This window comes from Poecilia latipinna, unplaced genomic scaffold (genome assembly GCF_001443285.1).
Source record: "Poecilia latipinna isolate Pla-1442-1.1 unplaced genomic scaffold, P_latipinna-1.0 Scaffold1139, whole genome shotgun sequence".
NCBI classification, from domain to species: Eukaryota; Metazoa; Chordata; class Actinopteri; order Cyprinodontiformes; family Poeciliidae; genus Poecilia; species Poecilia latipinna.
The window spans coordinates 1-20,768 of NW_015113755.1; the positions used below are offsets into that span (position 1 = coordinate 1).

The window sequence follows — 20,768 nt, forward strand, 5'->3', positions numbered from 1 at the left end:
GCAGCACCCTGATTTTATCACACATATCACACAGTGGGGTGATTAAAATGATTACTAATTAAGAAAAAGGTTGTGAATTTTTTCAATAATGTTTAGCTTTCAGTGAAAGTTTCTTGGTTTTGTTGTTGTTTATCCTTCTAGTTTTATAGTAGAATAAAATTCTGAAAAAATATTGATGTGCTTATGTCAAAAATATTGGACATATAATAAAATACTATCTTAAAAATTGTTCGAGACGCTTCTGCTGAATATCTTGAGGTAACTGAGACTTTTATTTTGATAAAGTCTTCCGGAAGTGATTTCTTCAGCTTGACGGAGTGATTCAGCCGCAGAGAAACGGAGCTCAGCTTCATCCCTGCGCAGTTTCTGGTCCTGCCCCAGAAACCAGCGGATCAACGCCGCAAAGGAGATACCGGACCAGGCCGAACGGAACCGAACCCCACCAGGCTGATCCGAACTGAGCCGAGCTGAGCCAGGCCAGAATACAGACAGAGACAGACAGGCGGCTTCATCTCCTCCTGCAGCCTGAGCGGAGTCTTCCTCACCGGTACGAACCGATTCTGGTGGTCTGACCCATCTGCGCGTGTCTGTGTGTCTCTGTGCGCGTGCGGGCCACTCCCTTTCATCTGCTCTACCTGCAGACGCACTGGTCAGGTGATCAGAGCATCCTTCATCTGACCGGAAACACACGTGTGTCCTGAACACACGGGGTGAGGTCATAAGTGTGTGTAAATGTATGTGTGTGTGTATAATGGAAAAATCCGGTGGGTTTTAAGTGAGATCCGTGCAAATCAGCTGTAAATCAAAGCCTGTATGAATGATGATCAATAATTAGCCTCATGTGGTGACCTGGGGCCTAAAGAGCCAAATAGAGAGAAAAAACTGTATTTTCAATAAACACGGTATGCATTTGTTGTGATTTAATACAGCAGAAGGGCCGCTTTCCTAATCAGCGATAATATCGTGGATAAACAGAAGATTATATTCCAGTTTATGTATTTTTCATATTTCTTTATTTATGGGTCACATTAAAATCTATTTGGTTTAAAGAAATATTAAGTGAAAACAAATGTAGATCTTAAAATCAAGGATAAAGGAAGTGTATGAAACTAAATGAGTAAAAATAGTAACATATTTAAAGAAAAATACATGTAAAGGATTGGAAATAAATGTGTTCAGTTTTCTTTTAAAGCCAGAATTTTTAGTGACTAGAATTGAGTAGTAACATTTACTTGAGTAACTTTTTGGAAAAATATACTTTTAGACTTTTTTTTACTATGTTGTACATTTTACTTTGAGTAATGTTATGAAGTATGACTCCTGCTTGAGTAATTTCTTGGACGGCTACTTTCTGAAGCATTTTAATCTGTTTTCTGTTTAACATGATGTGGAGAGAAGAGATTTAAAGGTAGAAATAATGAAATGATGTTCAGTCAGTGTGTTTCTGTCTGTACATAAAGTAAATGCTTATTTTTCAGAGTCAGCAGAGATGAGAACATCCTGTTGGTTCCTCTTGATTAAACTGATCCAGGATCAGTGATGTGGGCTCAGTTTCTGCAGCGATCCAATATGGCTGCCTCAGCGCTGACAGTGTGTGTGTTTATCCTGCTGCTGGCTGAGATCAGAGGTCAGTATGAAGCACAACATCATCATCTTCATCATCATGAGCAGACAGAACAACAGGGAGCTGAACTCACTGCATGCAGCATTTATAGATCTGACATGGCTGTTTAATCTGTATCAGCTACTAACAGCTTTATTAACCCCACATCCTGTCTAAGATGTAATTTTTAAAATGACAAGAATAAAATCATAACATTATCAGAATAAAGACGCCACATAACCAAAGTTGTAAAATTTCATGAACGTGGTTTTAATGAGAAAAAAAGCTTTGATAAAATTATTAGGATCTGACAAATTTGTTCTTTTTTTACACAACCATTTCAAAGTCCTGGTACTTATAATAATTTGATGCAGATGTACTAAAATATTAAGTATTTCCTTATTTGTAAAACTGATACCAAACATCACAAGATGCTCAACATTTCTCATTTAATTTTTTAATTTTTGCATAGAAGTCCTCACAAAATTACTATTGCCATTGTCTTAATTCAGTCACAAGATTATGGCTTTATTCTACTAATTTAAGAAAAATATTTTTTTCTTCTGACTCTAATACTCTGTCCTAATGTCCAGAGAATTAAAGGAATTACTAAAAAAAAAAAACCCTTTCTTTAATTTTCTTTAATTTCCTGATCTCTGTTGTTCAACTGAGATCCGAGTTTCAGTTTAGATAATGACAATGTCTGCAGTTCTTCTCCTTAAACTGATTTTGTTGATTCTTGGTGAATAAAAACCTGTAAAAATAGATCAGATGATGAGTTTTTGTCATGCCCTGACTTGTTGTGACCCTGTGAGATTTTTGCTGTTTTTCTTCACTGACACGTTGATTTTGTAACAAACTTTAACATCAGTCTCTGTAACAGACTCTGATGTTTGGAACTGAAGCTGCAGGAGCATTTTTTCCTTCACATTCCTGAAGTGTTTGTTCAGTTCCTGCAGCTCCTGATGAACATGCTTCGCCTCACTTCCTGTCTGTTCCTGATTCCTGACGTTCAGAGAGACGTCGGGCGGTCTGGGCCGGTACTGTTGTTGAGCAGATGGTGCTGATAAGATCCCTCCACCCTCGGCTCATTGTGACTGCCAGCAGACTAAACACTGAGACTCTGCTCGCTCTGATGAATTGCTGAGAGCTGATTCACACACACCTGATTATGTTCCTCCAGGAACCTCAACAGAACCTGAATTAGTTTGTTGTAGTTTGTAGTTTTAGCCATATAATGGCAGTAAAACACAACACATTGTTCTCTAAGGTGCTTCTAACATTCAGTTATATAATTTTGCTGTAATAAACTCATCTGTAACAAGATTTCTTTGCAAGTCTGCACTGCTCTCCCAGCCTTCTCATTCTGCTGCTCCTGTAAGTTTACTTTGCTGACAGTTGTAAAACTTTATCACGGTTTTGTTGATGGAATAACTTCAGGAACAGAGAAGTAGGTTGTGAAGTTGACAGTTTCTGTTAAAGTGGTTCTCTGTAGGAATTGTTGCTCCATATAAATTGTTGCACCGTATAAAGTGTCCAGTGAGACGTGATGTTGGATCATCAGATTAACAATGTTGATGTAACGTAACCATAGCAGCCTCAGGCCTCCGATGTTCCTGCTCGCTCTTCAAACTCCGATGCTGTCAGTGTTCATAGTCGCTGAGACCTCAGAGTGTTTGGCGTTCGTCAAAGTTCCTGTTGGTCCTTAATATTGTAACACTGCTATGTGGGGTAAATACATGTGTTGCCACAAAGTAGGAGATTGTGAGTGAAGAAAGAGCAGCACAACAAAAAACAAGAGCATGGCTCTCCAGACTTTTTATATAACCTTCATCCAATAGAACTACAAGAGTTTTCAGCCCTTACAAAAACCACCAAAGAAGAAACAAAACAACTCCTTTTAGAGCCATAGCATGATTTCTTAACCATAGATCAACATTAGTAAATAACTGACCCTGTATGTAACCACATTAATAAACTTAATTGCATAATTGCATCATCTTACAATATCAACTTCAGAATGAAAACAGTTTACCTGAAGGCTTCCTTATTGATTCTTAAATATAACTTTGAATAGATATTGATCATAACATTATGGCCTAATAATTTGCTAGTCCCACTAAGACTATCACCCCTCAAGTTATGACTTCACTAGCATCCTGGAGATGTGTTGTTGTATCTGGCACTAAGTCAGCTGCTGGTTCTTCAGGTAAGGTAAGTTTAAAAGTGGAAACTCCATGGATTGGGTTTGTTTGTCCAAAGCATCCTACAGGTGCTTGATTGTTACAGTGCTGAGAATCGGTCCAGAGTGCTGGTGGCTGGATGTCCAGAGTCTATAAGAAAAGAAAAAACATACATCAAAAAGTCAAAATCTGAAGAAAAAAAAGAATTGCCTCAAATCCAAGCTTCTTATATCATGGCTCATATATTTTTCCCCTGAGTAAAACTTTTGATTGGTTTGAAGTTGCTAGAATATGAAGGTCAAACATCTCAAATTTGTTCTTGTGCTTCTAATTTATGTTGTGGTAAGTAGGATGGATAATCCTGATAGAGCACACTGCCATCAGAAAGTACAGTTTTTATTAGAGAGAGTAGTTATGTTAAGTATGTGGTGCTTCTTAAAGCATAACTCATTTCTTCTAAGTTAAGTGATTTGACACACCAGTGTTCATTTTATTGTTGGTGTGTTAAGTTGGGAACAGTGGTGAGAATGGGTACTGTGACTGGTTTTAAGAGCCATATGCAACCATCTACGATGCACTGTGTTCTCTAACACCTTTGTATGACAACTAGCATTATCTTCTTTATCTGGAAACCATGGATCAGCCTAAAGACCAGCAACAGCTAGCCTTTGCTGTTTTTAACGGTTATAATGTTATGGCTGACTGGCATCATCCTCTGTTTGCAGGTTTGCAGTTGGAGGACCAAGAGGAGAGAATCTGTGCTTTTGCCAGCAGCCTGAAGGGGGCGGAGTCTGTTTCCACCAATGAGCTACGAGGAGAGGTTCAGGAGAACGGCACGATACGCTGCAGTCACGGCTCCCGCTGCTATGGATTGTGGGAAAGACGCGCAGACGGAGAGATGCAGCTGCTGAACCAAGGTCAGGAACGTTCAGGAACGCTTTTCCATTCAGTTTGAACCAGAAGGTCTGGCCCAAACTGTGTTCTGGTTGGCCCAGAAGGTTGTTGTTTTTCAGTAACAGAAAATAGAGTTTGGGAAACAAACAAACAATTTATGTAACTCCCATTTCCTCTGAATATTAGATTATCTGACAGTCAGTTGTTCCTCTGAGTTTTTATGATTTGAAGCATCTTGTTTAGTGTTTTCTGATATATCTGTGTCGTCGACGGAAGCAGTTTATAAAATCCAAACCTTTAAAGCCACAAAGTGAAAATAAGGGGAAGAAAATTATTTTCTTGCCTAAACTGATTTTAATCTGACAGTTAAGGCATATTTATATATACATACACACATCTCCTTGTTCTCAGACTTTAAAAAAGTTAGGGGTGAATTTTATCAGGAGAAAAAGCCCCTAAGTCTTAGTCGTCTGTAGCTTCAGAGCGACTGTAGCTGCTCTGAAGCTACAGACGATCCAACTACTGTATGATCCTAATGTGATTAAACTCCTCTATTCATATCAGGAGTAGAGTTTGTTATTGTTATCACAAAAATAAGATATCATGTAAAATATAACTTTATTAGAAGTGGTGGAAATTAACTGGACAGTAAAGAAAAAGCTATCAAACCTCAACGGTCTTTGTAGCTGCTGCTCAGAGTCTTGACCTCAGGTTTACTCACATTAAAAGGAATTATGGGATGGAGTAATCTGATTTCCTCTCATTCAGGAAGCTCCAGTGTTCCTGTGGAGGAAACAAAGGAGATAATAAGAGAACGACTGTAGCTGCTTTCATTTCAGCTTGAAATCTCTGCTGGCGTTTAGGAACTTCCAGGTCATTCCACTCAGTTTTTGTGGAATTGTAGAGCAAATATATTAATATCCCTGAAACATTTTGCTTTGTTACAACCACAAACATCAAAAGTATTTTATTTGGATTGTGCATGACCGAAACAAATAAATCCCAGGAGTTTAACACATTCATTTCAATTAATTAGTTACATAGATTTTAATGCATAAACATTTTTAATTAAGTTAATTGCATTTATTTTAACATACATCGTTGGCAGCCAGAATCTTTGTATTTGTTCTATTCTGACACGCAAACAACATCCGAAAACAACAATGATGAGCAACAAAGCTGCTTCTATTGAGTATGGGTCTAATAGCACCACTCTGATGAGTGAATATCCTTAACACCCGATTAAAAATAATAAATATCTTTATTGCTGAGCTGACTTGTCTTCTTATTCAACACTTTAGCAGCAAAGATGGTTTTTGAATACAAAATGTTGCTAATAGTTTTCGATTAAAATATTATTAAAAACCCTGAAATTAACTGGATTAAAAATTTTACTTGAGTTCCATAAATAATTGAATTACACTGAAGAGAAAGGAACATATGGGTCTCAACTAAATTCTGAAAAAAGTATACCAAGACAGTTTCACTGAAATTATTGCTATAATCCTTTTGAGGTCGATCCCAACCAGATTGGCACATGTAGAAACAGACATTTATTAATTTAATTTAGCAAATCAAGCTCAGTCAGACTGGGTGGAGCATCTGTTGGGTTGTCCTGCTAGAAATAATCCTCCACCCCGTCTCTTTTACAGCCTCCATTCAGCCTCTTTCTAAATACAGGACAGAGGCGATGGGTTTAGGGAAATGTGGCATTTTGCCTGTCAAACAAAAAGTAAAACAGTCATCCCATCTGACCAGAAGATATTCTTCCACATATTTGGTTTCTCCTAATGGCTTGCCAATTTACAAACTGAGCTTCTCATAATTTTCTTTCAGTATTGCCTTTCATCTTTGATAAAGGCCAGATTTGCTATGTGCATGACTAATATCTGTCCCACCAACAAACAGTGGTCTTGCCTGTGGATGTCTGTTGCCATGGTGATCTGTGAAGACAGTTTGTTGCACTTAGTTTCATCTAAGATTAAGGAGTATGAACAGAAATACGCACATCACATCTTATGCTATTATTTCCAAACATAAATATTTTAAGGTATGCATCAATGTTTCATTTCACAATTCTTCAGATCTTTGTGTTGACCTCACATAAAATTTATATCACTTAAGCTTATTATCACAGTTTCAGAAACTGCAGTTAAAAAGCTTTGCATAGCACCGTAGGTGCTGTTGCAGCTGATTCAGGATCTGAACAGTAGTGCAGAGGTAATCCATCATTTACCAGCTCCTGTTGTCAGAACTGTTTTATTAAAGACCCACTTCTCCTACTGGACTTTATCTGGTATAAAACATGAAACTTTAATGTCAGAGTTTATCTTTTTTGGAATTGTTTTGTTACTCTGCATTTGTTTAACCTTTACTCAGATCTGCTCACAGCCTCCAGTAAAACTGAGACTCTGCAGCCACTGAAACTTTCAATATTGATAGAAAGAGAACAGGTCAGCCATTTTTAACAGTCCAGCTGAATAAACTGTTTCCCTCCAGGTTGTTGGATGTATGTGGGCCACCACCAGGAGTGTTATGGTGACCGCTGCGTCCTGGTGACAATGGCTCCATCTCAGATGCAGAAAGCCAGCTACCATTTCTGCTGCTGCAGCCACGACCTCTGCAACAGTAATTATACCGAAGCTCCGCCCACTGCTGACACGCCCAGCCTGAGGTCGATGAGGAGGGACGACCTGAACCTCAATCCCACAGGTGAGATCCGACCAGACAAGTGTTCATCACTACTGACTGAAACAGGTTCAGATCTAAAAAGAAACATTTTACTGCATTTGTTTGAATAAATGTCTGGTGGAATGTTCTTCTGTAAAAATCCTTTTCTGACCCGGTTAGTGATATATTTGTCACTAATATATCAGTGACAAATTTGCTCTTTAAATTCTTGTGGGTAGAAAGAGGCTGTTTATTTGTTGAAGCATGAAAAACAGTGAATTTATCAAGTTTAAGATGACACTTTCAGTTGAAGTAAGAAATCCTAGAACATTAGAGGGCTCTTTGTGCTTTAGCTGTCAAATATTGGAGTGACTTAGTTTCACAGTTGCAAACACAAAAAAAACAAATATTTATTTCATTTTTATTTACATTTTTTTTGTAAGTTGGAAACAAATTATTGAAAAGGGTTTGCTTATTAGCTGTCCAAATCTTTGACCTCGTCTGTGTTTGAATCACATTTGAACCTTTGAAAATGAAGTTTTAAACCCCTAAATTAAAAAAAATATATTTTTCTAACCCCTGCTCATCCTGGATGGATTTTACCTCCAGCTCTGAAAACACAGACTGTTGTTCATATTTATGTTTTCTGACCACTGGTTTATTTGGGATCTTCTAAACTTCACAGGAAGTGACAGATGCCAGACAAACATGTCTTATATGAACTTACATGAACACCTTTCCACAGATCGTCAGATGACAGCGAAGGAGACGACTCTCATTGCCCTGGCAACTGTGGCTATAGCAGCACTTCTCATCATGGCGCTGTTCCTGGGATACCGGATGATGAAAAGTAAACACACTGAAACATCTTTTATAATAAACAGGAAAAAGAAAACAATGTGTAGAGATCACAGATTACAGATACTGCTGTGTTCGATTTAAAAAAATGCTTTTGTTATAAAAAGCAAAGCTTATTAAGAAGCAGAAGCACCAAGAAGGAAAAAATATCCTGTGTATTCCTGAAATAAATCCCCAAATAGGTCTTGAAAATGTTAGCATATACAGAGACACATTTAGAAGATACATATGATGAATAATAACAGATAATTGATCTTCTGTTGTGTGGATCCAGGGAAGCATAAACACGGTCTGTCTGCTGTGAATGCAATGGAAGCAGCAAACTCTGACTCAGCTGTGGACCTGGACAACTTGAAACTGCTGGAGGTATTTTGATTTTCAGTTATTGTGAGCTAAATAGTTTTTTTAAGAACACAATATGTTTTCCATGTAGAAAATATTATGTTATGTGCAGATAGTGATCAAAGATTAACTCCTTATCAGCATTGGAGAAAATATATATATTTTAAATGATCCTCTTCCTCTCTGACAGCTGATTGGTCGAGGCCGTTATGGAGCGGTGTATCGTGGCTCTCTGAATGAGCGATGCGTTGCTGTTAAAGTTTTCAGCTCTGCTAACCGCCCAAACTTCTCCAACGAGCGCTCCATCTACCGCCTGCCTCTGCTGCAGCAGCACGACAACATCGCCCGCTACCTGGCCGCCGACGAGAAGACGACAGGCGACGGGCGACCAGAGTTCCTGATCCTCATGGAGTACTACCCACATGTAAGTTACAAACAACTGGAAAAAACTAAACAAATATCAGGAAAATCTGAAAAAGCAAACATAATATGGGGGATTATTAAAAAGAGTTATAGCAGAAAGTTTAAATTTTAGATTTAAATGAAATTCTCATATTTACATCAATAAAATATGTTCAATCTCCACAGAATTCAACCAGATTTTATTGATGAAATGGGAGATTTTCATCCTAAAATGCATAAAAATTTATAATTAAAAACAGATAAACTTCTAACAAAATCCTGGTCATTTTTGGAGTTTTTAAATTGACTCTATAGATTGGAACCAGAGAAATTCCTGTGTCCTGCTGGCATAATTTCCTGTTTGAAAATAGTGGAAGGTTTGGTGTTAACCATTACTTATATCTTTTATGCTTTGTATCCCATAAATCTTAAATAAATAAATAAATCAATCAATCCTATTGACATGCAATAACCACTGCAGCCTGTAGGGGTGCTGTGGTTTGGATATTCTATTCCCACCCATGGAAACATGTCTGTGGTCCACCATTCCTCCAGTCTTTGTGCAGGGAAATGGTGCCGTCTTGTCTGTTTCCTGCCTGGAGCCGCCAGCCACACACACTCACACACATACTTGTCTTTATGTGATTGTAAGGGCAGTTGATTAAATGTCATATTTCCAGGACTAGAAGCAAAAACTTGACCTAAACCAGCTTGGAAACAGTTTTAAAAACAAATCTATATAAAAACCAGTTTCACCGGGAATATCACAAATCACATAACGTGTTACGTGAGAGTGAATAAAAACAAACTTTAAAAAAATAGTTTAAATCATCAAACTGAACCTATTTAACTGTAACATGAATACAGATTAACATGAATAAACTTTATTCATGTTAATCACTTAAAAACAGAAGCAGGTGTCTTTATTACTTTACAGAGGCTGAACTATGTTATTTTTTTAACCCATATATTTGCAAATCTTTCCTTATGGTTTGTAACTTTAGGAGGGCTGAGCCCCACAACATGATTAAATCTGTCTCAGACTGTTATCAGTATGTTTGTTCATAAACACTAACAGAACATGGAGAGTGGAAATAAACAGGATGGCAGCTCTTTGTGAGGCGGTGTGACGTGTCTGTGGTGTTTTTCTGCATTCCTTTACAGCTGGCAGGCGTTCATTAACAACTCTGCTCACAGACTGTAACCCAGACTGTAAAAAACAAACACAGGAACACTTACATGTTTTTTTAAATATATGAGCTCATAACACAAACTCTCTGTTGAAATCTAGAAAAAAGGAAAAAATTCTGCTGGAAATTAAACCATAAACACTTAAAACAGAGGGGATCAGTCTACATCCTCCTGGAGAAATACAAATATTTAGCTCTTAATAAACAGCTTTAACCTTCTTCTCTTCCTACAAATGTAGCAGCAGCTACTGATTCATTTATGGTCTTACACAAATCTCAAACTGGTTCCTGCACCTGATTTTTCTTTCAACTAAAAAATGTTCATTATGGTTTATCTGTTATTCATCTCACTGCTTAAAGCTGAACTAAAAACAAATGTAGTTTTCACAAATGGATACCGAACGCCTTAAACTGTTCTTAAATAGTACTGAACAGCACAGCAAGAGCCAGCTAAGTTCTGACATTTATTTCTCTAAAAATAACACTAAAATAATAAAAAAGACACTTTAATTGGTAAAAATATGCAGGTCTTTCATGTAGGGAGAAAAGAAAACTGTTTTCTGGGAACAAATCCAGTAAAAAAAAGAATCTTTGCCTCAGTTCAGAGACAGTTGGCAGTTTTTCCTTTCCTCACATTGATCCAATCTGCCCAGTAATACTGGAGCTCTGCTGGTAGAAAGTTAACCAGTGATCAGGTTCTTATAAGTTTTGGACAACTCTAGACTTCAGATTTTAAAACTTTTCTTTGATGCCTTAAAAAGCCAGTCCATAACAGTCCATAAGTTACATGACTGTTTGCCTCCAATATTTGACATTAAATCTGTTTCCTAATGAGACATTTTGTTTCAGCCTTTAAGTTAATATGTTTGGGACAAGGTTTTTGTTTGGAAACAACCTGAGAAATCCTGACTTATTGACATAGAACTGAACCAAAAGAAACATGTTATTTTAAAATATGAGACTGAAAGAGAATAATTTTTATAATTAGAAAAATTGTTGGAAAGAGACTATTCAGTCTGTTTTAGTCAGTTTGAAGACCTGGAAGCTGCAGATAAACTGTTTTAATTGAATTTCAGGCTCAAACTAAATGAAGGTCTCCTGTAACGTCTGTAACGTTTGGATCCGTTTCAGGGCTGTCTGTCTCAGTACCTGTCTGTGCACACGGTGGACTGGCTGACCTGCTGCAGGATGGCCCACGGCGTCACCAGAGGACTCGCCTTCCTGCACACTGAGCTCTACAGAGGAGGTAAGAAGCTGTTATCACAGGCAGTTATAGAGGAACGCGTCAGTGATTCACTTTAAAGCTTCCACTAAGCTGACAGACGGTTTGGGAACTATTTTCTCTGGCGGATGCATCTCTGTGAGGAGCATCAGGGATAGCAGGATGGCTTGTGTGGGAGTCAGAAGAAAAACAATCTGTGTTTTCATAGTGATGAAGACAGACATCAGTCAGTGTGAGAATGTTTCTGACGGTTTGGATGAAACGGCGCTCAGCGTCAAAAAGATTCATTCTCACACACAGCATGCAGGAGGGAGATTTCGCAGAGTAGCACCATCTCCTCCATCTGCTTTGCTCTCTGTTTGGTGTATTTCTACTCTAGATTCACAAAGCAGATTGCACTAAGCTCATGCAGATGCTGACCTGCCTTTTGAGTCCAGCTTTTCACATCATATCAGTTTTTATCTGGTTGTCTATAAAAGCAAAAGATGCTTTTAGGTCAGGATAAAAAAGGATAGCCCTTAACTTGCAGAAGGTTCTTTTCAACTTGCTGTATGAAACAAGATTCTCTAAAACTAACAGAATATTTTGTATATTTTTTGCTAAATTAAAGATTAAATCATTTTCTCATCTGTCATGGGGGTTTTATTAGAAAAGTTTTGCTCTAGAAAATAAATAATTTTATCCTCGGACCTGAACTCACCTGTTGTGTCTGCTCCCACTCAGACCAGTACAAGCCCCCCGTGGCCCACAGAGACCTGACCAGCAGGAACGTTCTGGTCCGATCCGATCTGTCCTGTGTCCTCGCCGACTTTGGCTTGTCAATGAAGCTGACTGGAACCAGAACCTGTCGGCCCGGAGAAGATGAAACCATGGCCATATCTGAGGTCTGGACCGATGGTTTTTCCTGACAGGTGATTAAGCTGTCATCAGATGAGTGGGCAGAGCTAATGGGCTGCGTTTGCAGGTGGGGACGGTCCGGTACATGTCCCCGGAGGTTCTGGGAGGAGCGCTGAACCTCAGAGACTGTGAGTCGGCTCTGAAGCAGGTGGACGTGTACGCCCTGGGTCTGCTGTACTGGGAGAGCTTCAGGAGGTGCTGCGACCTGTTCCCAGGTAAATCCTGACCCCGCCTGCACTGTCTGACCACCAGGCGCTCAGACCGCCTCACTGACGGGTCGGTGTGTGTTCAGGGGAAGCCGTTCCAGAGTACCAGCTGGCGTTCCAGGTGGAAGTCGGGAATCATCCGAGCTTCGAAGACATGCAGATCCTGGTGGTCCGAGAGAAACACAGACCCAGATTCCCAGAAGCCTGGAAGGAGAACAGCCTGGTTAGTATCCCAAACTCTGTCTCTCTTTCCATTCTCTTACAGTTTATTCATCAAACTGAAGGCCTGTAGGCCAAAATCCAGCCAACGACATGCAGCCCTCTGGAGTGTTGTGGCCCTCAAGACTCTAAAAGGCCACAAAAATATTAGTTCAAGAAAACCATTTTCTGCTTAAATATTGTTTAATCACTTAAATCAGTTATTTGCATGTTGTCAAACTTCAATGTGAAAAGATGTTAAATATTTCATTTTATGAAGTACTCATTTAATGCAGAGGAAGCTTTAACAGCTTATCCGTACATTTTGCCGTTACCTGCCCTTTGAGGACATTCAAGATATTGACATGGCCCAAAATTAAAATCAGTTAAATAAATTAAAATCACTGCCTTACAGAATGGATTCAGGATTGAAAGGCCCATCATCACATCTGATTTAAAATTACTAAAACAGATCATAAATCTGATAGAGTTTTAGAACTGTCTGGTTGTTCAGGGCCTGCAGCTGCTGTTTCTCACCGACTCAGTTTTATGTGTTTACAGGCTCTGCGGGCTCTGAAGGAGACCATGGAGGACTGCTGGGACCAGGACGCCGAGGCTCGACTCACGGCTCAGTGTGCTGAGGAACGCCTGGCTGACCTCATCCTCCTGAGCCCCCATACGGCGCTGCACAACCACAGGTAGAGACCGAGGTCACACCTGGAACAGAGGAGATACAGGAACAGGAAGATATTTAGCTCTCCCTACAAACCACTATTAAGTCATTCTTCTTCTGTGGAAAGGTGTATCACCAACACCTGTAGGCATGAGATCCTATGAGTTTCTGAATCTTCCATTACCAACAGGACATCAAGTTTTTGCATCTCCATTAACTGGATCTCCAGTCCAATAAGCTCTTCAAACAGACAATGCTTGGTACTGGAGTTGCTGTTTGAACCATCAGATGTTTTCTTCCATCTGAGTATTTACAACAGTTCAAGATAACGTGGTTCATAGTTTCTATACTCTGACAGAAGTCAGAATATCAACATATTAACTTTGCTAACATGGATTTGTCCCTGCTATTAACATCACAATACCTTGGCTCTGCAAATTGTGTTTTCCAATTCAAAAACTTGTCTTCCCCTGGTTTCTTGTTCCCACTGCTGGTGACGATCCATTCATTTGATTCAGGTGTGTTGGACCAGGGAGGCATTGAAAGGTTGTAGCATGGAAGCTTTTCAGGATGGGGTTCAGGAACCCCTTGTGTACTGATTTATACCCACATATTGCTTTCACATTCTGAAACAAAAGTCGAACCTTTCTCTTAACATGATATACACAACAGTAGCTAGTTTTTGTTCATATTCATATCACATCAAATTTTTTCTTCTCTAACAAACAGATTTATAGCTCCAATCCCACCACAGCAATAAACTCGTGAAACAATCTTGAGTTTCTGCTTTCTATTCCTCAGGAATCTGACTCACAGCCGCTGGACGCCTCAGGTTGGCTCCGCCTCCTGCTACATCGAGGATCTCCAAGTGGGCGTGGTTAAAAATCTCCAGGGAGACGGACACTCAGCGTCGGTTGTCAGGACAGCCATGAGTGCAGCAGAAGTTGGAGAGAAGAACAGGAACTGCATCAACCAGCAGCGGCAACAGGTAGAAGCTCAACAGACGACACATTAAACATGAACCGATATAGAAAGAAGTTCTGACTCTCTCCCTCTCTCTCTCTCTTTCCTCTTACAGATTCAAGCTCGTTCGGCCTCCTCAGACTGCAGCATGTCGACCTCCAGCAGCCTGAGGAGGGACTCTGTCCTTTGCAGCATCTCTCAGCTAAACGGTAACTCACTGAACTCTGAAGCTCAAATTAGAAAACTTTAATCCAGATAAATCTTTACTAGAACTCCTGTCCTGCAGGGGGCGCTGCACCCAGTATTCCTGTCTGTCTGCAGCTCACAGAGGAAGACCTGGAGGCCTCCAAACTGGACCCTAAACAGGTTTTATGTTTATTTAGTCTTCATCTTCTCTTCTTCCTCCTCACAAGGCCAGCATCTGTAAACATCTGTGTTTGCAGGTCCAGAAAAACCTGAGAGAAACTTCTCAGGAAAACCTGATGGAACATTCTCAGAAGCAGTTTGGATCAGCACCGCAAACCTCCAACCTGCATCACAGTGTGGAGGTAAAACTTCTCAGTTTCTCTCAGTACCTGAGGAATTGATACTGAACTGTGTAACACCTGTTCCTGTTTGTCCTGCAGGCGACCAATCAGGAAGCAGCAGGACCCTCCTGCTCTGTCCAGCCCCTCCCCAAGCAGCAGAACGTCCCCCAGAGGCCCACCAGCCTCCATCTGCTCCCCAAACCCAGCGAGTCCCGGCTGAAGCTGGGAAGGCTCAGGTCCACCCACCGACAGGTATGACACCCTGTGATCTCATTGGTCAGAGAGAATCTATTGGACCAATCAGGTTCATCTGTATCCAGAGAGCAGAGAGAGATGATGGGGCTGAATCTCTGCAGGAATCCTGATGAGAACCTCATCAAATTTACAAATCTGATGATTAACACCATAAATCAGTAAGATGCTGATCTGCAAAATAAATATATCCAAATATTTGAAATAATTGTTAGTTGCAGCTCTACATCAGGTGAACCTCCTGTCCAGGTCTGTGTGATTCATTCTCCTCCAGTAAGCCTGGATCTCCTTTGTTCCAGGTGGAGACAGGTGTGGCTAAGATGAACCAAGTTATCCCATCTGTGGAGGCACACCTGGTTACCACGGTTACCAACATGAGGGGCAGCGCCGCAAACGGGACTGAGGTCCTCTGTGCCTCCAGCAGCCACAGCTCCGGCGTTCCCGTCCTGGTGACCAATAAGACGAGAGGAGGAGGGAGAACCAACCCTGCAGGGCCGCAGGAGGATGAGGGGGATGAAGGACGAAGAGGAGGAGGAGGAGACGGGGACAGCCGACTGAACCTGAATCTGAACTTCAGTCCTGATGAACATGAGCCTCTGCTGAAGAGAGAGCAGCTTCCTGCTGAGAGCGACCCTCCTCATCATCATCATCATGGTCCATCGAGTAGAGCAGGAGGACGAGGATCCAACTCCAACAACAACAACAACCGCCTCCCGCTGGGCTCAGAGTTCCATGTTCCTGCAGAGGTCAGTGTTCCTAAACCAGAAACAAGGAACAGTGAACCTCCTCCTGCAGGCTCAGTTATTCTTTCTGGATTAGAAATGGTGTCGGTTCATCCTGAGGACAGAAGTGAAGCCGCAGATACTGAAACGTGTCAGAAAGACATTAAAACTCCAGCAGAAGGAGGCCAACAGGAACAGAACTCAGTTTCAGAGGCATCAATAGCTCCTCTGAACCCGTCGCTGGTAGAGATTACAGCTACAGGAGCTCCACCTCTGGACCTCTCCAACCTGGAAACTAAAGATTTGGATCCTGCTCCTGCAGAAAGTCTGGCATCAGAGCCCGTAGAGCTGCAGAATCAACATTCAGAAGCTCAAACAGCCGGTCTGTTGCTCAGGCCGACTAAAACCAGGAGGCCGGAGCGTCCATGTTCCCTGGACCTGTCCTCCTCCTGCATCTCATCAGGTGGGTCAGCATGCTTCCTGTGCAGAACATTCTGAGATAAAACCCTGAAAATATCCAACTCACCCACTTCTCAGAGTTTGTGGTTCAGATCTGCAGGAACAAGTCAAGTTAATTTGTACAGCACATTTCAGCAGGAAGGTAGTTCAAAGTGCTTTACTCTAGAAAAACATTATACAGTAACTAATTATAAAACAAACAATAAATTATTTTTATCCATCATCAAAATCATCAAGCAAATACACATCAAATATATTCATGTTTCAGTTATTATGAGTCAAAAGCAGTTTTTAGCCTCTATTTAAAGGAACTCAGTATTTCAGCTGTTGTGCAGTTTTCTGGAAGACTTTTGGACTTTGGAGGCCGACTTTGGAAAAGTCTTTATGTGGCTCTGAAGGTTCAGGTCCAGTCCAGATTTCACTGGTTTCTAGCTGCAGTAACTGAAGCTGTATGCTGACTCTAGATGGTTCCTCTTTTGGCCCAAAGATAATATCTTCACTTATTATGAGCAGTTTCTCCTCCTGCTTCCTTATTCCCTGCTCTCTTCTTCTCAGATGATGTTTCTGTGATGGATCATGGCAGTCTGAGCGCCACGGGTGAGAAAATCAAGCGCCGCGTGAAGACTCCATACACCCTGAAGAAGTGGCGTCCAGCATCCTGGGTGGTCTCCTCAGACAGGGATCTGGACCTGGAGTTTGAGTTCAGCAGCGGTCAGGTCCAGGTGTCGTCTGGTCCACTCAGAGCAGGAGGAGCAGCTATGCCCAGAATCAACCAGTCCAAGTCCAGCATGGCCGTGTTTCTGGTCGGAGGAGGAACCACGGCGACCACGACCTCCGAGCCGGATGGGATGACCCAGTTCTGAGAAGCCTGCTGCACCCAGTGGAGATGTTTCCTTTTTTTTTTTTTTTTATAATTTCACTTTGGTTCTTAGCAGTTAACTATTCTGAATACAAACAAACCATCTGAGGTGGAACAAACCTGATGGAACTGATGCTGTACATTTAGAGGGCATTATTTGTGAAACTCTTCAGATAGAGAACAGGAACTAGAATGATCTACTCTGTGTGCTCAGCAGGGGGCGCTGTGCACTACATCCTACAACGAATAGGAAAAAAAGACAACAAGATGCAGAAAGATACATAAAGAGAAATCTACAGGATTTTCTTCTGTAATTTTTAGGCATTTTTATTCTCTGGAAGCAGAAACAAGTTCTTCAGATGTTTCCCTGGATATCATATTTAACAAAAATAGCATCTGAGAGCATTTTAGGATCCTTTTGAAAGGTTATTTTATAGGAAAAACATCTAATCCTAAACCCTTGGTGCTGATGAGACAAAATGGAAGAGCCCTTTTTAGATTAGCCTTCCAGCTGGTTGGTTGTGACCTGCCTGCATTTTCCTTCTTATGTCTGTCACCATGGCAACACACCGGACACACAGCCGGTCAGACATATTTCATTATCTCCACCATTATGGACTGAATAGTGTTCATAAAGATGATTTAAACAGTTGGATGCACTGAGATTCACTTTCTCTGATGTCCAACAGCAGCGTAAAAAATATTAGTCACATTCACACCTTAAATGTTTGGCTGCCACTTTGATAAGTTTAATTTGCACATTTTCCTCATCTTCAGGCCCAAATCAATAAGCACAATAACAAATCCCTCAAGATTTCTGTATGGAAAGAGGAGGAACTGGTTAATTTGGGTGTGATGTCATTTCCTGATCCAAATTTTATCTTTTGATGTAAATCAGATCTTTGCTCACCAGGTTATCTTCCTGCATCCTTTTGGTATTCAGACTAATAACTGGAATATCAACATAAAATAATTTGTGATATGGCACCAAAAGGAGCACAAAGACACACTGCACAGATTTTCAGACATAAAACTGGATCAGAATTAAACAAATTAACCAAAACCCATAAAATTATTATATAAATGATAATTTCACTCAAAGGCTGTAAACTTCTCTGTTGATTCAGTTAGTGGGAACAGAGAGGCTTTCATCCAATCATGTTTTATTTCTTTAAGCACTTTAAGCACAGAGTTAGACTAATATATTGTGTATGTGGTTCAGTTTTAGCACAAAGAGCAACTAATTTAAGAAGTTCTCACTGAAACAGCAAATGTTGATCTGCAGCTGCTTTCTTAACCTGTCTGCAGTCTGGGTCAGATGGTCAACAGACAAGTCTTCTGTTGGAGAATCTATTTTCTTTTCACTTTTAAAAACTGGCCATAAAGAGCCACAGAGAAGCAGGACTGAAGTCTGAAGACAGAGGAATGAAAACGACAGACAGGTTCAGGTTACGGCTCAGATCACAGCAGGACTGAATGAAAATTAAAACATCAGAGTTGTCGGAAGACAGAAGAATAAATGCAATCTTTTTGGTGAACTGTACCTTTAAACAGCTGCTATCTTGCCCCATCAACATCGTCTTCTCCTTGATGATCCATTAAAGACCTTTAGAGTTCAGACCTGATGTGATTTGAAATAGTTTTAGTCTATAAGGTTAAAATCTTTAATCCTTCAGATTCTAGCAGATCTCATTTTCTATCATGTAAAAAAACAAACCGGTTTCCAACAGGAAGTTTTTAATGTCCATTTTTCTAAAACAGGAGTTAGATCTTTTTTTTAAATATATATATATATAAAAAAACAGCAGAACATGAAACAGATTTCAGTCCAGTTTCATGTTTTCTTTGAGCTTTTTATAACGGAAGCTCTGCAGATGCAGGAGACCTTTTCTGCAAACTGTGGCTGTTTTTTATAGAAATGCCTGCAGCGACATGTTACATTTATTCACATTTCATCTATATGAACTTGTTTAAATGTGCACTTGCAGTAAATTAGCAGCATTTAGCTTTTAATAATGGTGTCAAACTGTTATTTAAGATCTGAAGATGCCTTCTTAGTTGTGTTTGGTTATTTTTGTATTTTATACTCTTTGTACTGTTTTTAGATCCTGGTGTGTGTGAATGTGTGTGTATTCTGAGAAACTGTTCCTGTTTCATTATACATGCATCGGTGGATCTGCTAGAAGACTGAGCTGAACTTCAGGGCCAGATTGGTTCATGGAGAACTGAAGCTGCTCTTTCACCCAGGAGGAACAGGACTTAATGAAGGAAGACTTTTTATGGGAGCGATGGTGAAGGAGCTCTGGTTTTACTGGTTTTACTGGTCCAGGATGTGTCCAGCTGCAGCAGCTGTCAGTCATCATCTCCCTCCCACTAAAAGACTCTGAAGCTAATTTTGTAACCTCCCTCTGTGCAGCTCTTTCTGCTGACAGATGACTGCACATAAACTGATCTGTCATTTGCTGGATCTTGGAAAGAAAGTAAAGTTCCATCTTCATCACAGTAAACTAGAATCTCACTGGGAAGTTTGCTTATTTCTATAAAAAGTGAAACCCATATATTTATTTCATACACAGTTATGTGTGTATAAAGTGTTTGTTTCTGTTTATTTTGAGGTTTATGACTTACAGCTAATGAAACAACAAAATTCTGCTGGTCTAAAAATAACAAATAATTTTTATACACAGTAATACTGGCTTACTGGAAACCATTGTCTATTTGAGATACAGTAAATGACTCTAATTCTTGGTCTGGGCTCCTTTTGCATTAAGTTCTGCCTCAGTGGGGTGTGGCATGGAGACAAGCAGCCTGTGGTTCTGCTGAGGGGTCAGTGCATCTCAAACGAGGCCATCAGCTCATCTGTATTCTTCGCTCTGTCTCTTCTCTTCCTCCGAAAACTGGGACCTTGATTTCCAAATTCAATGTAAACTTTTCCTTCATCTGAAAAGAGAACTGAGCCAAAGTTCAGTCCTTTTCTCCTGACGTTGGTTTAACACAAAGTTTCCATTCATGTCTTGAATACATCTGTATGTCAGGACCATGAAAATCATGTCTTATGTCTTTAATGAGCTTCATTTTGTATCCTCTCAATGCTCTGGTTATCTTTATTGTTTTTCCACCTTTTAGTAGATTTCTTTCTTCCACTACACTTTGCATTACCGTTCCTGGATACAGCACTCTGAACAGACTGCTTCTGAATCTTTTTAGTTTACTCTTCCTGTGCATTGACTGTCTGCTGGTCAGTTCTGATAGAATAATGTACATATACTTTTTCTGATACACTAAATTTGAGGTTTTCATTAGCTGTAATGATAGTCATAGTGTTCAAAGTGAACAAAAATAAATGCTTGAAATATATCCGTATGTGTATAGATGAAAGTATCGTCTCACTTTTTTAAATTTGTGAAATCAAGTAACTTTTCCATGATATTCTACAATATTGAGATGTGACTGTAACTGTCACACTGTGCTGCTAATTAATTCTGTATGTTAGAGAAAAAAAACATTTTAAATAGATAGCAGCCAATCAGTGTGTGCATTAAGTTTTATTATTACAAAATGTAAAAAAAAAAAAAAAAAAAAATTGAAAAATGAAATTTTCCAAAAGTTTATTACTTGTTTTCAACTGAAATTAAATCCCAGGTTGCT

At 39.9% G+C, this 20,768-nt stretch overlaps 1 protein-coding gene across 1 annotated transcript; it reads left to right on the top strand.

Moving 5' to 3' along the window:
- Positions 1-298: 298 nt before the first annotated feature.
- LOC106959966 (bone morphogenetic protein receptor type-2-like) lies at positions 299-17,811 on the top strand. The gene is made up of 19 exons (XM_015052847.1): positions 299-547; positions 1,479-1,627; positions 4,512-4,703; positions 7,180-7,392; positions 8,096-8,200; positions 8,483-8,574; positions 8,741-8,974; positions 11,274-11,388; positions 12,088-12,248; positions 12,329-12,476; positions 12,554-12,690; positions 13,227-13,363; positions 14,140-14,326; positions 14,417-14,510; positions 14,588-14,667; positions 14,745-14,849; positions 14,928-15,080; positions 15,380-16,265; positions 16,817-17,811. Exons 2-19 carry the CDS (start codon positions 1,540-1,542, stop codon positions 17,122-17,124), a joined length of 3,435 nt encoding a protein of 1,144 aa, XP_014908333.1. The 5' UTR covers positions 299-547; positions 1,479-1,539; the 3' UTR covers positions 17,125-17,811.
- Positions 17,812-20,768: the final 2,957 nt, after the last annotated feature.